Here is a 14,141-nt window from a genome sequence, read left to right as displayed (position 1 = left end):
GAGGACGGTTGTACTGTGTGTAATGGAGGAATAGTAGAGGACGGTTGTACTGTGTGTAATGGAGGAATAGTAGAGGACGGTTGTACTGTGTGTAATGGAGGAATAGTAGAGGACGGTTGTACTGTGTGTAATGGAGGAATAGTAGAGGACGGCTGTACTGTGTGTAATGGAGGAATAGTAGAGGACGGTTGTACTGTGTGTAATGGAGGAATTGTAGAGGACGGTTGTACTGTGTGTAATGGAGGAATAGTAGAGGACGGTTGTACTGTGTGTAATGGAGGAATAGTAGAGGACGGTTGTACTGTGTGTAATGGAGGAATAGTAGAGGACGGTTGTACTGTGTGTAATGGAGGAATAGTAGAGGACGGTTGTACTGTGTGTACTGGGAGGAGAGGATAGTACTGGGAGGTTGTACTGGGAGGAGAGGATAGTACTGGGAGGAGAGGATAGTGCTGGGAGGTTGTACTAGGTGTACTGGGAGGAGAGGACAGTGCTGGGAGGCTGTACTAGGTGTACTGGGAGGAGAGGACAGTGCTGGGAGGCTGTACTAGGTGTACTGGGAGGAGAGGATAGTACTGGGAGGAGAGGCCAGTGCTGGGAGGCTGTACTGGGTGTACTGGGAGGAGAGGCCAGTGCTGGGAGGCTGTACTAGGTGTACTGGGAGGAGAGGCCAGTGCTGGGAGGCTGTACTAGGTGTACTGGGAGGAGAGGCCAGTGCTGGGAGGCTGTACTAGGTGTACTGGGAGGCTGTACTGGGAGGGCAGAGCTCTCTATATAATGCAGTTCTCGTCAGCAGGAAGTGATTCTCTGTTGCAGAGTTCCCAAGTCTCTGAAGTCTTCATCCTCTTCCTCCTCCTCGTCTTCCTGTGATTCGCAGCCATGGGGCAGATAGAATGGGCGATGTGGGCGAACGAGCAGGCGCTGGCATCAGGACTGAGTGAGTATTACCATCCCTGTGGGATCAGCCACTATATAGATGTCTGAGATCTGAATGTTGCTGCAGTCCCATGTAACACCAGAGAGAATACATGATGATTACAGTTAATGCAGCTGTTCCCTGCAGTCCCATGTAACACCTTGTGAGATGTGCCAACTGCTATCCCGGCTCTGCTACATCTGCCTCACATCTCAGAGGCTTTCACATACCCCTCACATGTCTTCTGGAGAAGATCAGGGATGGTGTGGACCTCATCCTGGACCCAGCGATATTCCTAGACAATGAGGAAACCCAAGCTGGACGGGTCTTTACATGGGACTGCTCTGTGGTGGGGACCAGTGGTCAGTATGTGTATCTATCCCCCACGTCCTGGAGGTCCATACCACAGGAGTAGTGACCAGGCAGCGGCCCTCATGTGTCCTGTGACCGTCTAGGTGCGATCCGGGCGATGGGCCAGTCTTCTAATGGTGCCAATCGCTGCCACAACCTCCACTTCTAGTGTTGGAGGTAGCGGAGGTCGGGCCCCCTGTGAGTGGTTTGTGGGCCACGCACACAACTCTCTGTTTGTTGCGGATCGGATGCGGACCCGTTTATTTCAATGGGGCTGCAAAAGATGCGACAGAACTCCTCCGCCTGCTGCCCGGGGAAGAGATGTTCCATGTCCTCTTGTAGGCATTTGTTACATAGTGCGGGACTAGGGGTAGTAAGGTGGGAGGCACGCGGCCGGGAGCCATGCCGCCTTACATGACGGACCTGCGATAACACCGGCCGTCATGTCAGGTGGCTGCTCAGAAAGCTGCCGCTCCTCATTTCTGCTTTGCACCCATCCGGGGAAGTTTCTGTAGATGTCAGAACCTTGATGTCAACATATCAAAGGGTGAATGAGGAAGTGAGAGGAGGAAGTAGGACCTTGTGCCACACCTGGACTGCAAACTGGTTGTCACCCAGTGAGCTGATCGGCCCAGTCCGTGGTGACCACCTGTTAGAGCCATCTTGGGTAATTACTGCCCCCCGCAGATCGTGGTCGTCACATTAGTGGTTGTGCCCCCCCCCATGTCCTGTGACTGGTGACTTGGGCAATTACACAGATGTAAGAAGTTAGTTCATCTTTCTTGGGGGAAGTGGAGGAGGCGATGGTTGCTGCACAGGGTATTTCTTAAAACGATATCCTGTGCTCGTGTTGCATCATGGGATGCGGGATGCAGAAGAGCGCGCCCGCTCGGCGCTGCACGTACGCAGCAGGATCAGATGCCTTTATTGTCACTGTACAATACAATGTAATGATAAGCGGTAACGCTAATCATCTCTGCCGTAGCGCCAACGTATTCCAGAGCACTCTGCAATCACACATGAGAACTGGAGGAATAGGGTGATACAAGAGCTTGCAATCTATATGGAGACAATGGCCCGGCCATCTTATAAAACAGGGCAGCGCAGATACCGCTAGATGAAGGGTTAAAAGGAAAGCAGTCAGATTCGGGAGTACGGAGGAACCTGCTCGCCTGGGGTGGCGCGTCCCAGAGAACTGGTGCAGCAGGGGACGGGAATGAGATGGTTTATAGAGTAATGGAGGAATCCCGGCTATTACAGCCTGTGACCAGCGGAAGGAGAGGGGTTAATGGCCGGGGAGATTGGCTGGAGAAAGTCTAATCTCAGGGGCTGGGGCAGTGGTCGGGACCCGGGCATGAGAAAGGTGTAGCCCACCATAACCAGCAGGGGACGCCATGGAGCTGGCATGCAGTCCTGACTGCCTCCTCCTGGGGGCGCTCTGGATCTACGAGTCCATATTATCGCTTCTGTAGCTTTATTTCCTTGCTTTTGGTTAAAAATCCCTGATTCAGCTTAACCACAAATATCAAAGATAGAATCTGTCTGCAGGATGAACCCTAGTGAACAGGGTCGATCCTGCTGATTTTAAAGCATACCCTTGTTATACTGTATATGCAAATGAGGACTTAAGTGCTCTGAGGGGTGGGCCCTAGCTAGTAGCCACTCCCCCTCCCCTTGAACTCTCATTTGCATATACACGAAAAGAAGGCGTTTATGGTGCAATAGATCTGCATGACAAAGGCATGCTTCTAATCAGCAGGATCAACCCTAGCCGGTGGAAAGCCTGCTTTAATGGGGTTGATCCTGCAGACAGGTGTTCCGTAAAGGGGACAATTATTAAAATACATATAGAATTTGTTTGCAAGAATTTACTTTAATAACATCCAAATAATGTTTATGGCCGAGCACCATCTATGCTGTGACTAATGTCCTGTTGTCCCCACAGTCCTCCTCTCTGGCGGAATTGTTGCGGTTGCCGGACAGTTTAAAGGTTGGCAGTTTGGAGCTTATGCGATGTATCCTTTGTAACAAGCGACACCGTTCCTGTGATAAGGTGGGCCTGATCTGAAAACGGCGCTGGCAGCCATTGTGCGGACCTCCTCAATAGTCATTTCCGCTTGCCTCCTCCGGGCTGCCCGCCACATTGACCATCATTGGGGTCCGCAGCACGGCTATAGGGACCAATTAGGACGTCATTAATTTACAGAGGTGATTCTGCTGGACGTCAGGGTCCCTTTAAGACAATGCATTTTGCAATATCAGGTCATCACCAGCCCTTCAGAGCGGGAAATCACGGGATGGGAAAAATGCCCAATGAAGTAATATAGAGGAATGATCTGCAGGACTAATACCGCCCCTGCGCTGATACATAGTTACAATAGTGTAACAATCATATTCATAAATAGTATTCCGGATCAATTGTGGACTTCCCCTTTAAACAGTCACCTGGAGCGTTATAGCCTTATAAACAGTCGGGGAATGACGAGTCTTCCTGATCCGTGTCAGCGCTCCGGGGACTTCCCCGTAATCACTGAGCTGTCATTAGCAGCTGCTCTCGTCATCATGTCATTATTTCACCGGGATTCCCCGCCTTATATCACCCAGTAATTATCCGCAGCTCCTTCATCTTCATCTCCCTCCCTCTTCATCTCCCTCCTTCATCTTCATCTCCCTCCTTCATCTTCATTTCCCTCCCTCTTCTTCTCCCTCCTTCATCTCCCTCCTTCATCTTCATCTCCCTCCCTCTTCTTCTCCCTCCTTCATCTTCATCTCCCTCCTTTATCTTCATCTCCCTCCTTTATCTTCATCTCCCTCCCTCTTCTTCTCCCTCCTTCATCTTCATCTCCCTCCTTCATCTTCATCTCCCTCCTTTATCTTCATCTCCCTCCTTTATCTTCATCTCCCTCCTTTATCTTCATCTCCCTCCTTTATCTTCATCTCCCTCCTTTATCTTCATCTCCCTCCTTTATCTTCATCTCCCTCCTTCTTCATCTTCATCATCTCCCTCCTTCTTCATCTTCATCTCCCTCCTTCTTCATCGTCTTCCTCTTCCTTCTTCTCCTCTTTATCTTTCTCCTCTTCATCTTTCTCCTCTTCATTTTCCTCCTCTTCATCTTCAGTGAAGCGCCAGATCCAGTCTTTTCCTGCTGCTTTGGTTCTGTTCACTGCTGTGTGGGGGGAGGGCAAGTGGCCCCTGATCTGAGGAAGGCCTGGACCTGATTGTGCAGTATAGGGCTCATGCACACGAGCGTGCTGCGGTCCGCAATACATGGGCACCGGCCGCGTGCACTCCGTCCTTTCGATGCAGACCCATTGACTTGAATGGGTCCGCTGTCCACAAGTTACAGACAAAGATAGGACATGTTCTATCTTTTTGTGGTGTGGACCCGATAGACCACGGAAGCACTTGGTAGCACTTCCATGGGCTTCCGATCCGTGCCTACACACCGCAAAAAGATAAGTGATGTCCTATCTTCTGTGGATGGCAGACCCATTCAAGTCAATGGGTTTGCATTCCCAGCACGAAGTGCATGCGGCCGCTGCCCGTATATTGCGGCACTGTATACGGTCGTGTGCATGAGGCCTAAATGTAAGAATCTGCTGGAGTTGCCCTTTAATGCAGGGGTGCTCCATACTTATCTGCAGGGGTGCTCCATACTTATCTGCAGGGGTGCTGGCAGTCGTGTAGGACTGAGATGAAGTGGGTATGGAGCGGCTTGGTGCATCGTGGAGAAGACGCAGGATGGATGCCCTGGTGGGATGTGAGCCCAGGACCCCTGTGCCGCCCCCTATATTTTCTGCCTGTGATTCCTTCACTTCCTCTCCCAGAGCTGCCGGAGTGTTCATTAGTCTGCTGGAATATCCTCGAAGTAAAAGGAAGAAGGGGTCCACCATGGAGAGATGGTGAGTGCACGGCGCCTGCGCTGTTCTGGAGGGGGCGCCCATTCCTAGCAATAGAGATGGGTTTATGTACTCGGCCATTCATGGACAGCGGAGCAAGCGCTGGGACCTCTTAATTCAGATGATTGGTGGGTGACATCGCCCCTCCATTCAGACTGTGGAATACAGGTGAGCGCTGTACTCAGCTGTCTCCAGCGGTCCCATAGAGATGAATGGAGGGGCAGGGTGCATGCTTAAAGAGGTACTCCGGTTATGTGACGTTATCCTTTATCCATAGGATAGGGTGGGGGTCCCAACTGCTGGGACCCTCACCAATCACGAGAACAGGGACCTGGTACAGCGCTCGGCTATCTCCAGATCTCCCATAGAAATGAATGGAGCAGCTGCGCACGGCCTCGCAGTTAATGTACCGGGTCCCCGTTCCCATGATCGGTGGGTATCCTCCCGCTGGGAACCCGTAGAGCACTCCGCTATCTCCGGAACTCCGTGCATGCTGTTCATTTCATGGGTCTTCACCGTGACCGGGTCCCCGTTCTCATGACTGATGGGGGTCCCAGCGCTAGGACCGCCACCGATCTAATAGTTATCCCCTTTAACCAGTGGCGGGGGTCCAGTGGATGGGGGGTGACCTGTAAGGATACTCCTCTAATTATAATTCTTGAAGCAGACCTCCGCGCTCCACCCGTTTTATCATTGCCCCTTACCCAGTCCATGGCCAGTAGCTTTTTCTTACTGGTGGTTTAGTTGCTTGTAGTTTATAATCTTCGGTCCTCGCTGTAATGGAGATAATCTCCCAGTGCTCTGATGTTCTGCCGAGTCTGTATTTATCTGATCAAGCAGCGCTGCACTGTAAAGCATGAGGGAGGGACAAAGCACCAGTCCGACCACTGATGAGACTCCACTGACCGTAGCTCTGCCTAATGCTTGGGATATTGTATTTTGCAGTGGACAGCAGTGCCTGAGTACGGTGGTGAAAGCGTTTGGTCCGCTCACTCGCAATTATTACGTCCGTGCTATTTTACATGCAGGGTGAGTATTTCCCGGGATGGAGATATTATATGAGTGCTGTTCCGGCAGCACAGAGGATTTAAGGAGAGGAGCGTGCTGATCTTGTGGAGGTGACAAGCTGAGCGTTACATAGTGGAAGGAGCAGGGTCCTCCCAGCAGCACAAAGGATTTCAGGAGAGCAGTGCGCTGATCTTGTGGAGGTCACAGGATGAGAGTTACATAGTGGAAGGAGCAGGGTCCCAGCAGCACAGAGGATTTCAGGAGAAGAGTGTGCTGATATTGTGGAGGTGACAGGATGAGAGTTACATAGTGGAAGGAGCAGGGTCCCAGCAGCACAGAGGATTTCAGGAGAGGGGTGTGCTGATCTTGTGGAGGTCACAGGATGAGAGTTACATAGTGGAAGGAGCAGGGTCCTCCCAGCAGCACAGAGGATTTCAGGAGAGGAGTGTGCTGATCTTGTGGAGGTCACAGGATGAGAGTTACATAGTGGAAGGAGCAGGGTCCCAGCAGCACAGAGGATTTAAGGAGAGGAGTGTGCTGATCCTGTAGAGGTCACAGGATGAGAGTTACATAGTGGAAGGAGCAGGGTCCCAGCAGCACAGAGGATTTCAGGAGAGGGGTGTGCTGATCTTGTGGAGGTCACAGGGTGATAGTTACATAGTGGAAGGAGCATGGTCCCCAGCAGTACAGAGGATTTCAGGAGAGCAGTGCGCTGATCCTGTGGATGTCACAGGGTAAGAGTTACATAGTGGTCAGAGCAGGATCCCAGCAGCACAGAGGATTTCAGGAGAGCAGTGTGCTGATCTTGTGGAGGTCACAGGGTAAGAGTTACATAGTGGTCAGAGCAGGATCCCAGCAGCACAGAGGATTTCAGGAGAGCAGTGCGCTGATCTTGTAGAGGTCACAGGATGAGAGTTACATAGTGGAAGGAGCAGGGTCCTCCCAGCAGCACAGAGGATTTCAGGAGAGGGGTGTGCTGATCTTGTGGAGGTCACAGGATGAGAGTTACATAGTGGAAGGAGCAGGGCCCCCAGCAGCACAGAGGATTTCAGGAGAGCAGTGTGCTGATCCTGTGGAGGTCACAGGATGAGAGGTACATAGTGGAAGGAGCAAGGTCCCAGCAGCACAGAGGATTTCAGGAGAGGAGTGTGCTGATCTTGTGGAGGTCACAGGGTGATAGTTACATAGTGGAAGGAGCAGGGTCCCAGCAGCACAGAGGATTTCAGGAGAGGAGTGCGGTAAAATTGCAATTTATTGCCATGTTTACTGCAAAATGCTGGCAAAACACCACTTTTTGGGGAAATGACATCATTACCTCACAGTTTTGTGACTAGACGATTATCAGACTCATTATGTTGTGAGTTCGCAGTCGGTTTCTGTCCTAACTTTGCTTTGGTCGCACAGCTTGGCGGTCCCCGGAGGCTTCATCCTGGCCACCATCTTGGGCACAGTTTGTCTTGGTATCGCAGCCATCATTTATCTGCTGGTGAGTATGTCAGATGTTTATATTGATGGCCCATGCTGCGAGATCCCTGCCCAGGCCATTGACGTCACATAGCGCAGCTCGTTTCCGGTCAGGTTATTGGGCCTGGGCCGCAGTACCGAGCACGGCCAGAATACAGGGCATGGCGCTGTGTGAACCTGTGAGGAGGCCTCAGCGCTGCCGGTCCATGGGCCTCCCTGCAGGATCCGCAGAGCTTCTCATTCTCTATGGGCCATCAATAGGAGTGTCAGCTCTTTGGACCACTGCGCAGTGTTAGCCGCAGGACCTCCGGCTCAGTATTTCCGATTATCGCCCGCGTTTTGCTGTATGTATGTCGGAGTCTTTACTTCTGATTTAATCTGTCCGTGTATCTAGGCAGCGATATGTGGAGAGGAATGGCGCCCCATCGAGGCTCAAGCACCACCCAAGCTGAAGGTGGCCGAGACCATTAGACGCCCCCCAGAGAACCCCCCTCCTCGCCCCCCCCCGGAGGTCCGCAGGAAGCAGGTGGATGAGGGCCACGTCAACCCCATTCCAGTGGAGGATGAAGTATGACTGCCAGCCACGTACGGGACGTTTGATAAGGGGACGAGGACGATGGACGGATGATCTGACCAACTGCTTGACGCTTCCCAGACCCCTCCCCCAGCGCAGCCCTGTCCGTCATTTCACGTCCGCTCCGTGGGTGAGAGATTGGACCCGGTCATAAAAAAGGCGAAGGCAAAGTCCGTTCTTACCCACAAGCAGGAGTTCTTCTCGTCAGTATTCGGAGCATCTGTGGGTTCTCGTGTCCGTCTGTGTAGCCGTCATTTCTGGATTAGTCCCATCATGGCCGCTCTCCAGGGCAGTAGTGGTCTCCAATCCGTGGCTCTCCATCGGCTGTGAAACTACAACTCCCAGCATATCACAGGAGGACGATCAGCTATTAAATGAATAATAGCCGGTTACCCTGCCCCCGCCGTGCCGCCATTCTGCCCGTGTGCCCGGTCCATGCAGCTAGCGTTATCTCATATACACTGTATATAGTCGCTTTCCAAATATCATGTCATTAAAGCTTTATAGAAATTACCGTATGAACCGACCTCCTAACACGTCACGAAGAGATCCCCCCACGGAGGGGGAAGGGAGAAAGGGGTCTCCAGCAACATCGGCAGAGATGAGGACTCACAGAACACACATACATGTCCATATACATACAGCACATACATGTCCATATACATACAGCACATGCATGTCCAAATACATACAGCACATGCATGTCCATATACATGCAGCACATACATGTCCATATACATGCAGCACATACATGTCCATATACATACAGCACATACATGTCCAAATACATACAGCACATGCATGTCCATATACATACAGCACATACATGTCCATATACATACAGCACATACATGTCCATATACATACAGCACATGCATGTCCATATACATACAGCACATGCATGTCCATATACATACAGCACATACATGTCCATATACATACAGCACATACATGTCCATATACATACAGCACATGCCTACATGTCCATGTACATACAGCACATACATGTACATATACATACAGCACATACATGTACATATACATACAGCACATACATGTACATATACATACAGCACATACATGTACATATACATACAGCACATACATGTACATATACATACAGCACATACATACATGTCCATATACATACAGCACATGCATGTCCATATACATACAGCACATGCATGTCCATATACATACAGCACATGCATGTCCATATACATACAGCACATGCATGTCCATATACATACAGCACATGCATGTCCATATACATACAGCACATGCATGTCCATATACATACAGCACATGCATGTCCATATACATACAGCACATGCATGTCCATATACATACAGCACATGCATGTCCATATACATACAGCACATGCATGTCCATATACATACAGCACATGCATGTCCATATACATACAGCACATGCATGTCCATATACATACAGCACATGCATGTCCATATACATACAGCACATGCATGTCCATATACATACAGCACATGCATGTCCATATACATACAGCACATGCATGTCCATATACATACAGCACATGCATGTCCATATACATACAGCACATGCATGTCCATATACATACAGCACATGCATGTCCATATACATACAGCACATACATGTCCATATACATACAGCACATGCATGTCCATATACATACAGCACATGCATGTCCATATACATACAGCACATGCATGTCCATATACATACAGCACATGCATGTCCATATACATACAGCACATGCATGTCCATATACATACAGCACATGCATGTCCATATACATACAGCACATGCATGTCCATATACATACAGCACATGCATGTCCATATACATACAGCACATGCATGTCCATATACATACAGCACATACATACATGTCCATATACATACAGCACATACATACATGTCCATATACATACATGTCCATATACATACAGCACATACATACATGTCCATATACATACAGCACATACATACATGTCCATATACATACAGCACATACATACATGTCCATATACATACAGCACATACATACATGTCCATATACATACAGCACATACATACATGTCCATATACATACAGCACATACATACATGTCCATATACATACAGCACATACATACATGTCCATATACATACAGCACATACATACATGTCCATATACATACAGCACATACATGTCCATATACATACAGCACATACATGTCCATATACATGTCCATATACATATAGCATGTACAGTACAGACCCTGCAGTTTGGACTCACCTTCTCATTGAAAGAGTTTTCTTTATTTTCATGACTATGAAGGCATCAAAACTATGAATTAACACATGTGGAATTATATACATAACAAACAAGTGTGAAACAACTGAAAATATGTCATATTCTAGGTTCTTCAAAGTAGCCACCTTTTGCTTTGATTACTGCTTTGCACACTCTTGGCATTCTCTTGATGAGCTTCAAGAGGTAGTCCCCTGAAATGGTCTTCCAACAGTCTTGAAGGAGTTCCCAGAGATGCTTAGCACTTGTTGGCCCTTTTGCCTTCACTCTGCGGTCCAGCTCACCCCAAACCATCTCGATTGGGTTCAGGTCCGGTGACTGTGGAGGCCAGGTCATCTGGTGCAGCACCCCATCACTCTCCTTCATGGTCAAATAGCCCTTACTTTCAAAGTTTTCCCAATTTTTCGGCTGACTGACTGACCTTCATTTCTTAAAGTAATGATGGCCACTCGTTTTTCTTTACTTAGCTGCTTTTTTCTTGCCATAATACAAATTCTAACAGTCTATTCAGTAGGACTATCAGCTGTGCATCCACCTGACTTCTCCTCAACGCCACTGATGGTCCCAACCCCATTTATAAGGCAAGAAATCCCGCTTATTAACCCTGACAGGGCACACCTGTGAAGTGAAGACCATTTCAGGGGACTACCTCTTGAAGCTCATCAAGAGAATGCCAAGAGTGTGCAAAGCAGTAATCAAAGCAAAAGGTGGCTACTTTGAAGAACCTAGAATATGACATATTTTCAGTTGTTTTACACTTGTTTGTTATGTATATAATTCCACATGTGTTAATTCATAGTTTTGATGCCTTCAGTGTGAATCTACAATTTTCAGTCATGAAAATAAAGAAAACTCTTTGAATGTGAAGGTGTGTCCACATACATACATGTCCATATACATACAGCACATACATGTCCATATACATACAGCACATACATACATGTCCATATACATACAGCACATACATGTCCATATACATACAGCACGCACATACATGTCCATATACATACAGCACATACATACATGTCCATATACATACAGCACATACATATAGCACATACATGTCCATATACATACAGCACATACATGTCCATATACATACAGCACATAAATACAGCACATACATACATGTCCATATACATACATGTCCATATACATACAGCACATACATACATGTCCATATACATACAGCACATACATACATGTCCATATACATACAGCACATACATACATGTCCATATACATACAGCACATACATACATGTCCATATACATACAGCACATACATACATGTCCATATACATACAGCACATACATACATGTCCATATACATACAGCACATACATACATGTCCATATACATACAGCACATACATGTCCTTATACATACAGCACGCACATACATGTCCATATACATACAGCACATACATACATGTCCATATACATACAGCACATACATATAGCACATACATGTCCATATACATACAGCACATACATGTCCATATACATACAGCACATAAATACAGCACATACATACATGTCCATATACATACATGTCCATATACATACAGCACATACATACATGTCCATATACATACAGCACATACATACATGTCCATATACATACAGCACATACATACATGTCCATATACATACAGCACATACATACATGTCCATATACATACAGCACATACATACATGTCCATATACATACAGCACATACATACATGTCCATATACATACAGCACATACATACATGTCCATATACATACAGCACATACATACATGTCCATATACATACAGCACATACATACATGTCCATATACATACAGCACATACATACATGTCCATATACATACAGCACGCACATGTCCATGTACATACAGCACATACATACATGTCCATGTACATACAGCACATACATACATGTCCATGTACATACAGCACGCACATACATGTCCATGTACATACAGCACGCACATACATGTCCATGTACATACAGCACGCACATACATGTCCATGTACATACAGCACGCACATACATGTCCATGTACATACAGCACGCACATACATGTCCATATACATACAGCACGCACATACATGTCCATATACATACAGCACGCACATACATGTCCATATACATACAGCACGCACATACATGTCCATATACATACAGCACGCACATACATGTCCATATACATACAGCACGCACATACATGTCCATATACATACAGCACGCACATACATGTCCATATACATACAGCACATACATACATGTCCATGTACATAGTGTGGGGATTCGCTCTGGCTGTTAGGACTAGCGGATACAGTATAGAGGCAAAGTACGCAGTTCTTGAATCAAACAGCGGTGTTTATTCACACATTGGTGTATAACAAAATGCAGATAAGGTGTATCACAAAACGACGGTGGCTTGGTGTTTGTTCACACACAAGGAAAGTCCATAAACAATAAAAGTCACCTTTTCTCCTGGGTGTTAATTCACACCCTGTCACCTCATCAAGTCCATCGGCGGCCTGTTCGCCTTTAGAGGGGCCTGAGTCCTCCAGCCAGGCTCAAACCTCAAATCCCAGCACAGCCCTTTAGATCCCAGCACACAGACTCCTGAGCTCCACTGTCAGATGGAGGTAAATCCAGACACCTGGCAGTGCTGGCTGGTTTTTATGCCTGGCAAATCCCGGCCTGGAACAAGGTGAGTAGTCACCCACCCAGCACTTTGACTACTCCCAGTAAGAGCCATCCCGGATCAGCTATGACAGCCATGCTAAATCTCAAGGTGTCAATTAGCAATAGCTGCTGCTGACACATAAAATACCGGCTCTTACTTCACCGAGGCCAGGAACCTCGGTGACACATACCTTCCATCCACAATGGTTCCAGGTACCATCTTACAATATACATATATGTACATATGCAATGAGCTGGACCAGGGTATGCACTCTGACGCCAAACGATGCAATGGCTGGGTCAGGTGTAGGTGATAGTCTATAGTTTTTTGTTCTCTGTGGGGTAGTAGTAATGGTGTCAACTGTGTCTCCTACCTGGGTACTGCTGCTAGTAGGAGTAATAGAGGAATTTGCAGCAGAAATTGAGATCCAGACCTTGGGTAAAGTTCAAACTTGTCTTTACTGGTTGTAGCTTTCATCCAAGCAAAGATAGCATTTAGTAATTATAAAAAAACAAAACGAGGATGACAGGATTAGGCAGAGAGAGGCCAAACAAGTTATAAGAGCTTCTAAAGCACAGGCAGAAGAGAAATGAGCTCAGTCAGGGAAAAAAGGAGATAAGGCATTCTTCAGATACATAAATGAAAAAAGGAAACTAAAACAAGGAATTACCAAATTAAAAACAAAATAAGGAAGGTATATGGAAGAAGATAAAGAACTAGCCGACTGCCTCAATGAATACTTCTTTTCAGTCTTTACAAAGGAAAAGGACCTCAGTTAGGAAAGAAGACTAATGAATCTGTTGATGCATGTGTCTTTACAGAGGAAGAGGTTCTGAGTCAGCTGTCTAAAATCAATACAAATAAGTCACAGGGGCCTGATGGGATACACCCAAAGCTATTAAAAGAGCTCAGCGGTGAACTAGCAAAACCAGTAACAGATTTATTTAAC

The 14,141-nt window shown here is 47.4% G+C and overlaps 1 protein-coding gene across 1 annotated transcript; it reads left to right on the top strand.

The window, feature by feature from the left end:
* Nucleotides 1-463: 463 nt before the first annotated feature.
* Nucleotides 464-8,726, top strand: LOC120980159 (cytochrome b-245 light chain). The gene is made up of 6 exons (XM_040409063.1): nt 464-937; nt 3,213-3,282; nt 5,096-5,170; nt 6,113-6,196; nt 7,580-7,661; nt 8,034-8,726. Exons 1-6 carry the CDS (start codon nt 880-882, stop codon nt 8,211-8,213), a joined length of 549 nt encoding a protein of 182 aa, XP_040264997.1. The 5' UTR covers nt 464-879; the 3' UTR covers nt 8,214-8,726.
* The last annotated feature ends 5,415 nt before the right edge of the window (nt 8,727-14,141 follow it).

This window comes from Bufo bufo, chromosome 10, assembly GCF_905171765.1.
Source record: "Bufo bufo chromosome 10, aBufBuf1.1, whole genome shotgun sequence".
NCBI lineage: Eukaryota > Metazoa > Chordata > Amphibia > Anura > Bufonidae > Bufo > Bufo bufo.
The sequence above is the reverse complement of the archived record's forward strand: the minus strand, read 5'-3'. Positions and strand labels throughout refer to the sequence as shown.

What these genes read in the sequence shown, in the direction of transcription:
- LOC120980159 (XM_040409063.1), top strand. Translation starts at nt 880, where the DNA reads ATGGGGCAGATAGAATGGGCGATGTGGGCGAACGAGCAGGCGCTGGCA. An exon ending in GGCGCTGGCATCAGGACTGA is followed by an intron (nt 938 to 3,212) that starts GTGAGTATTACC and finishes TTGTCCCCACAG; the next exon opens with TCCTCCTCTCTGGCGGAATT. An exon ending in CAGTTTGGAGCTTATGCGAT is followed by an intron (nt 3,283 to 5,095) that starts GTATCCTTTGTA and finishes TTCCTCTCCCAG; the next exon opens with AGCTGCCGGAGTGTTCATTA.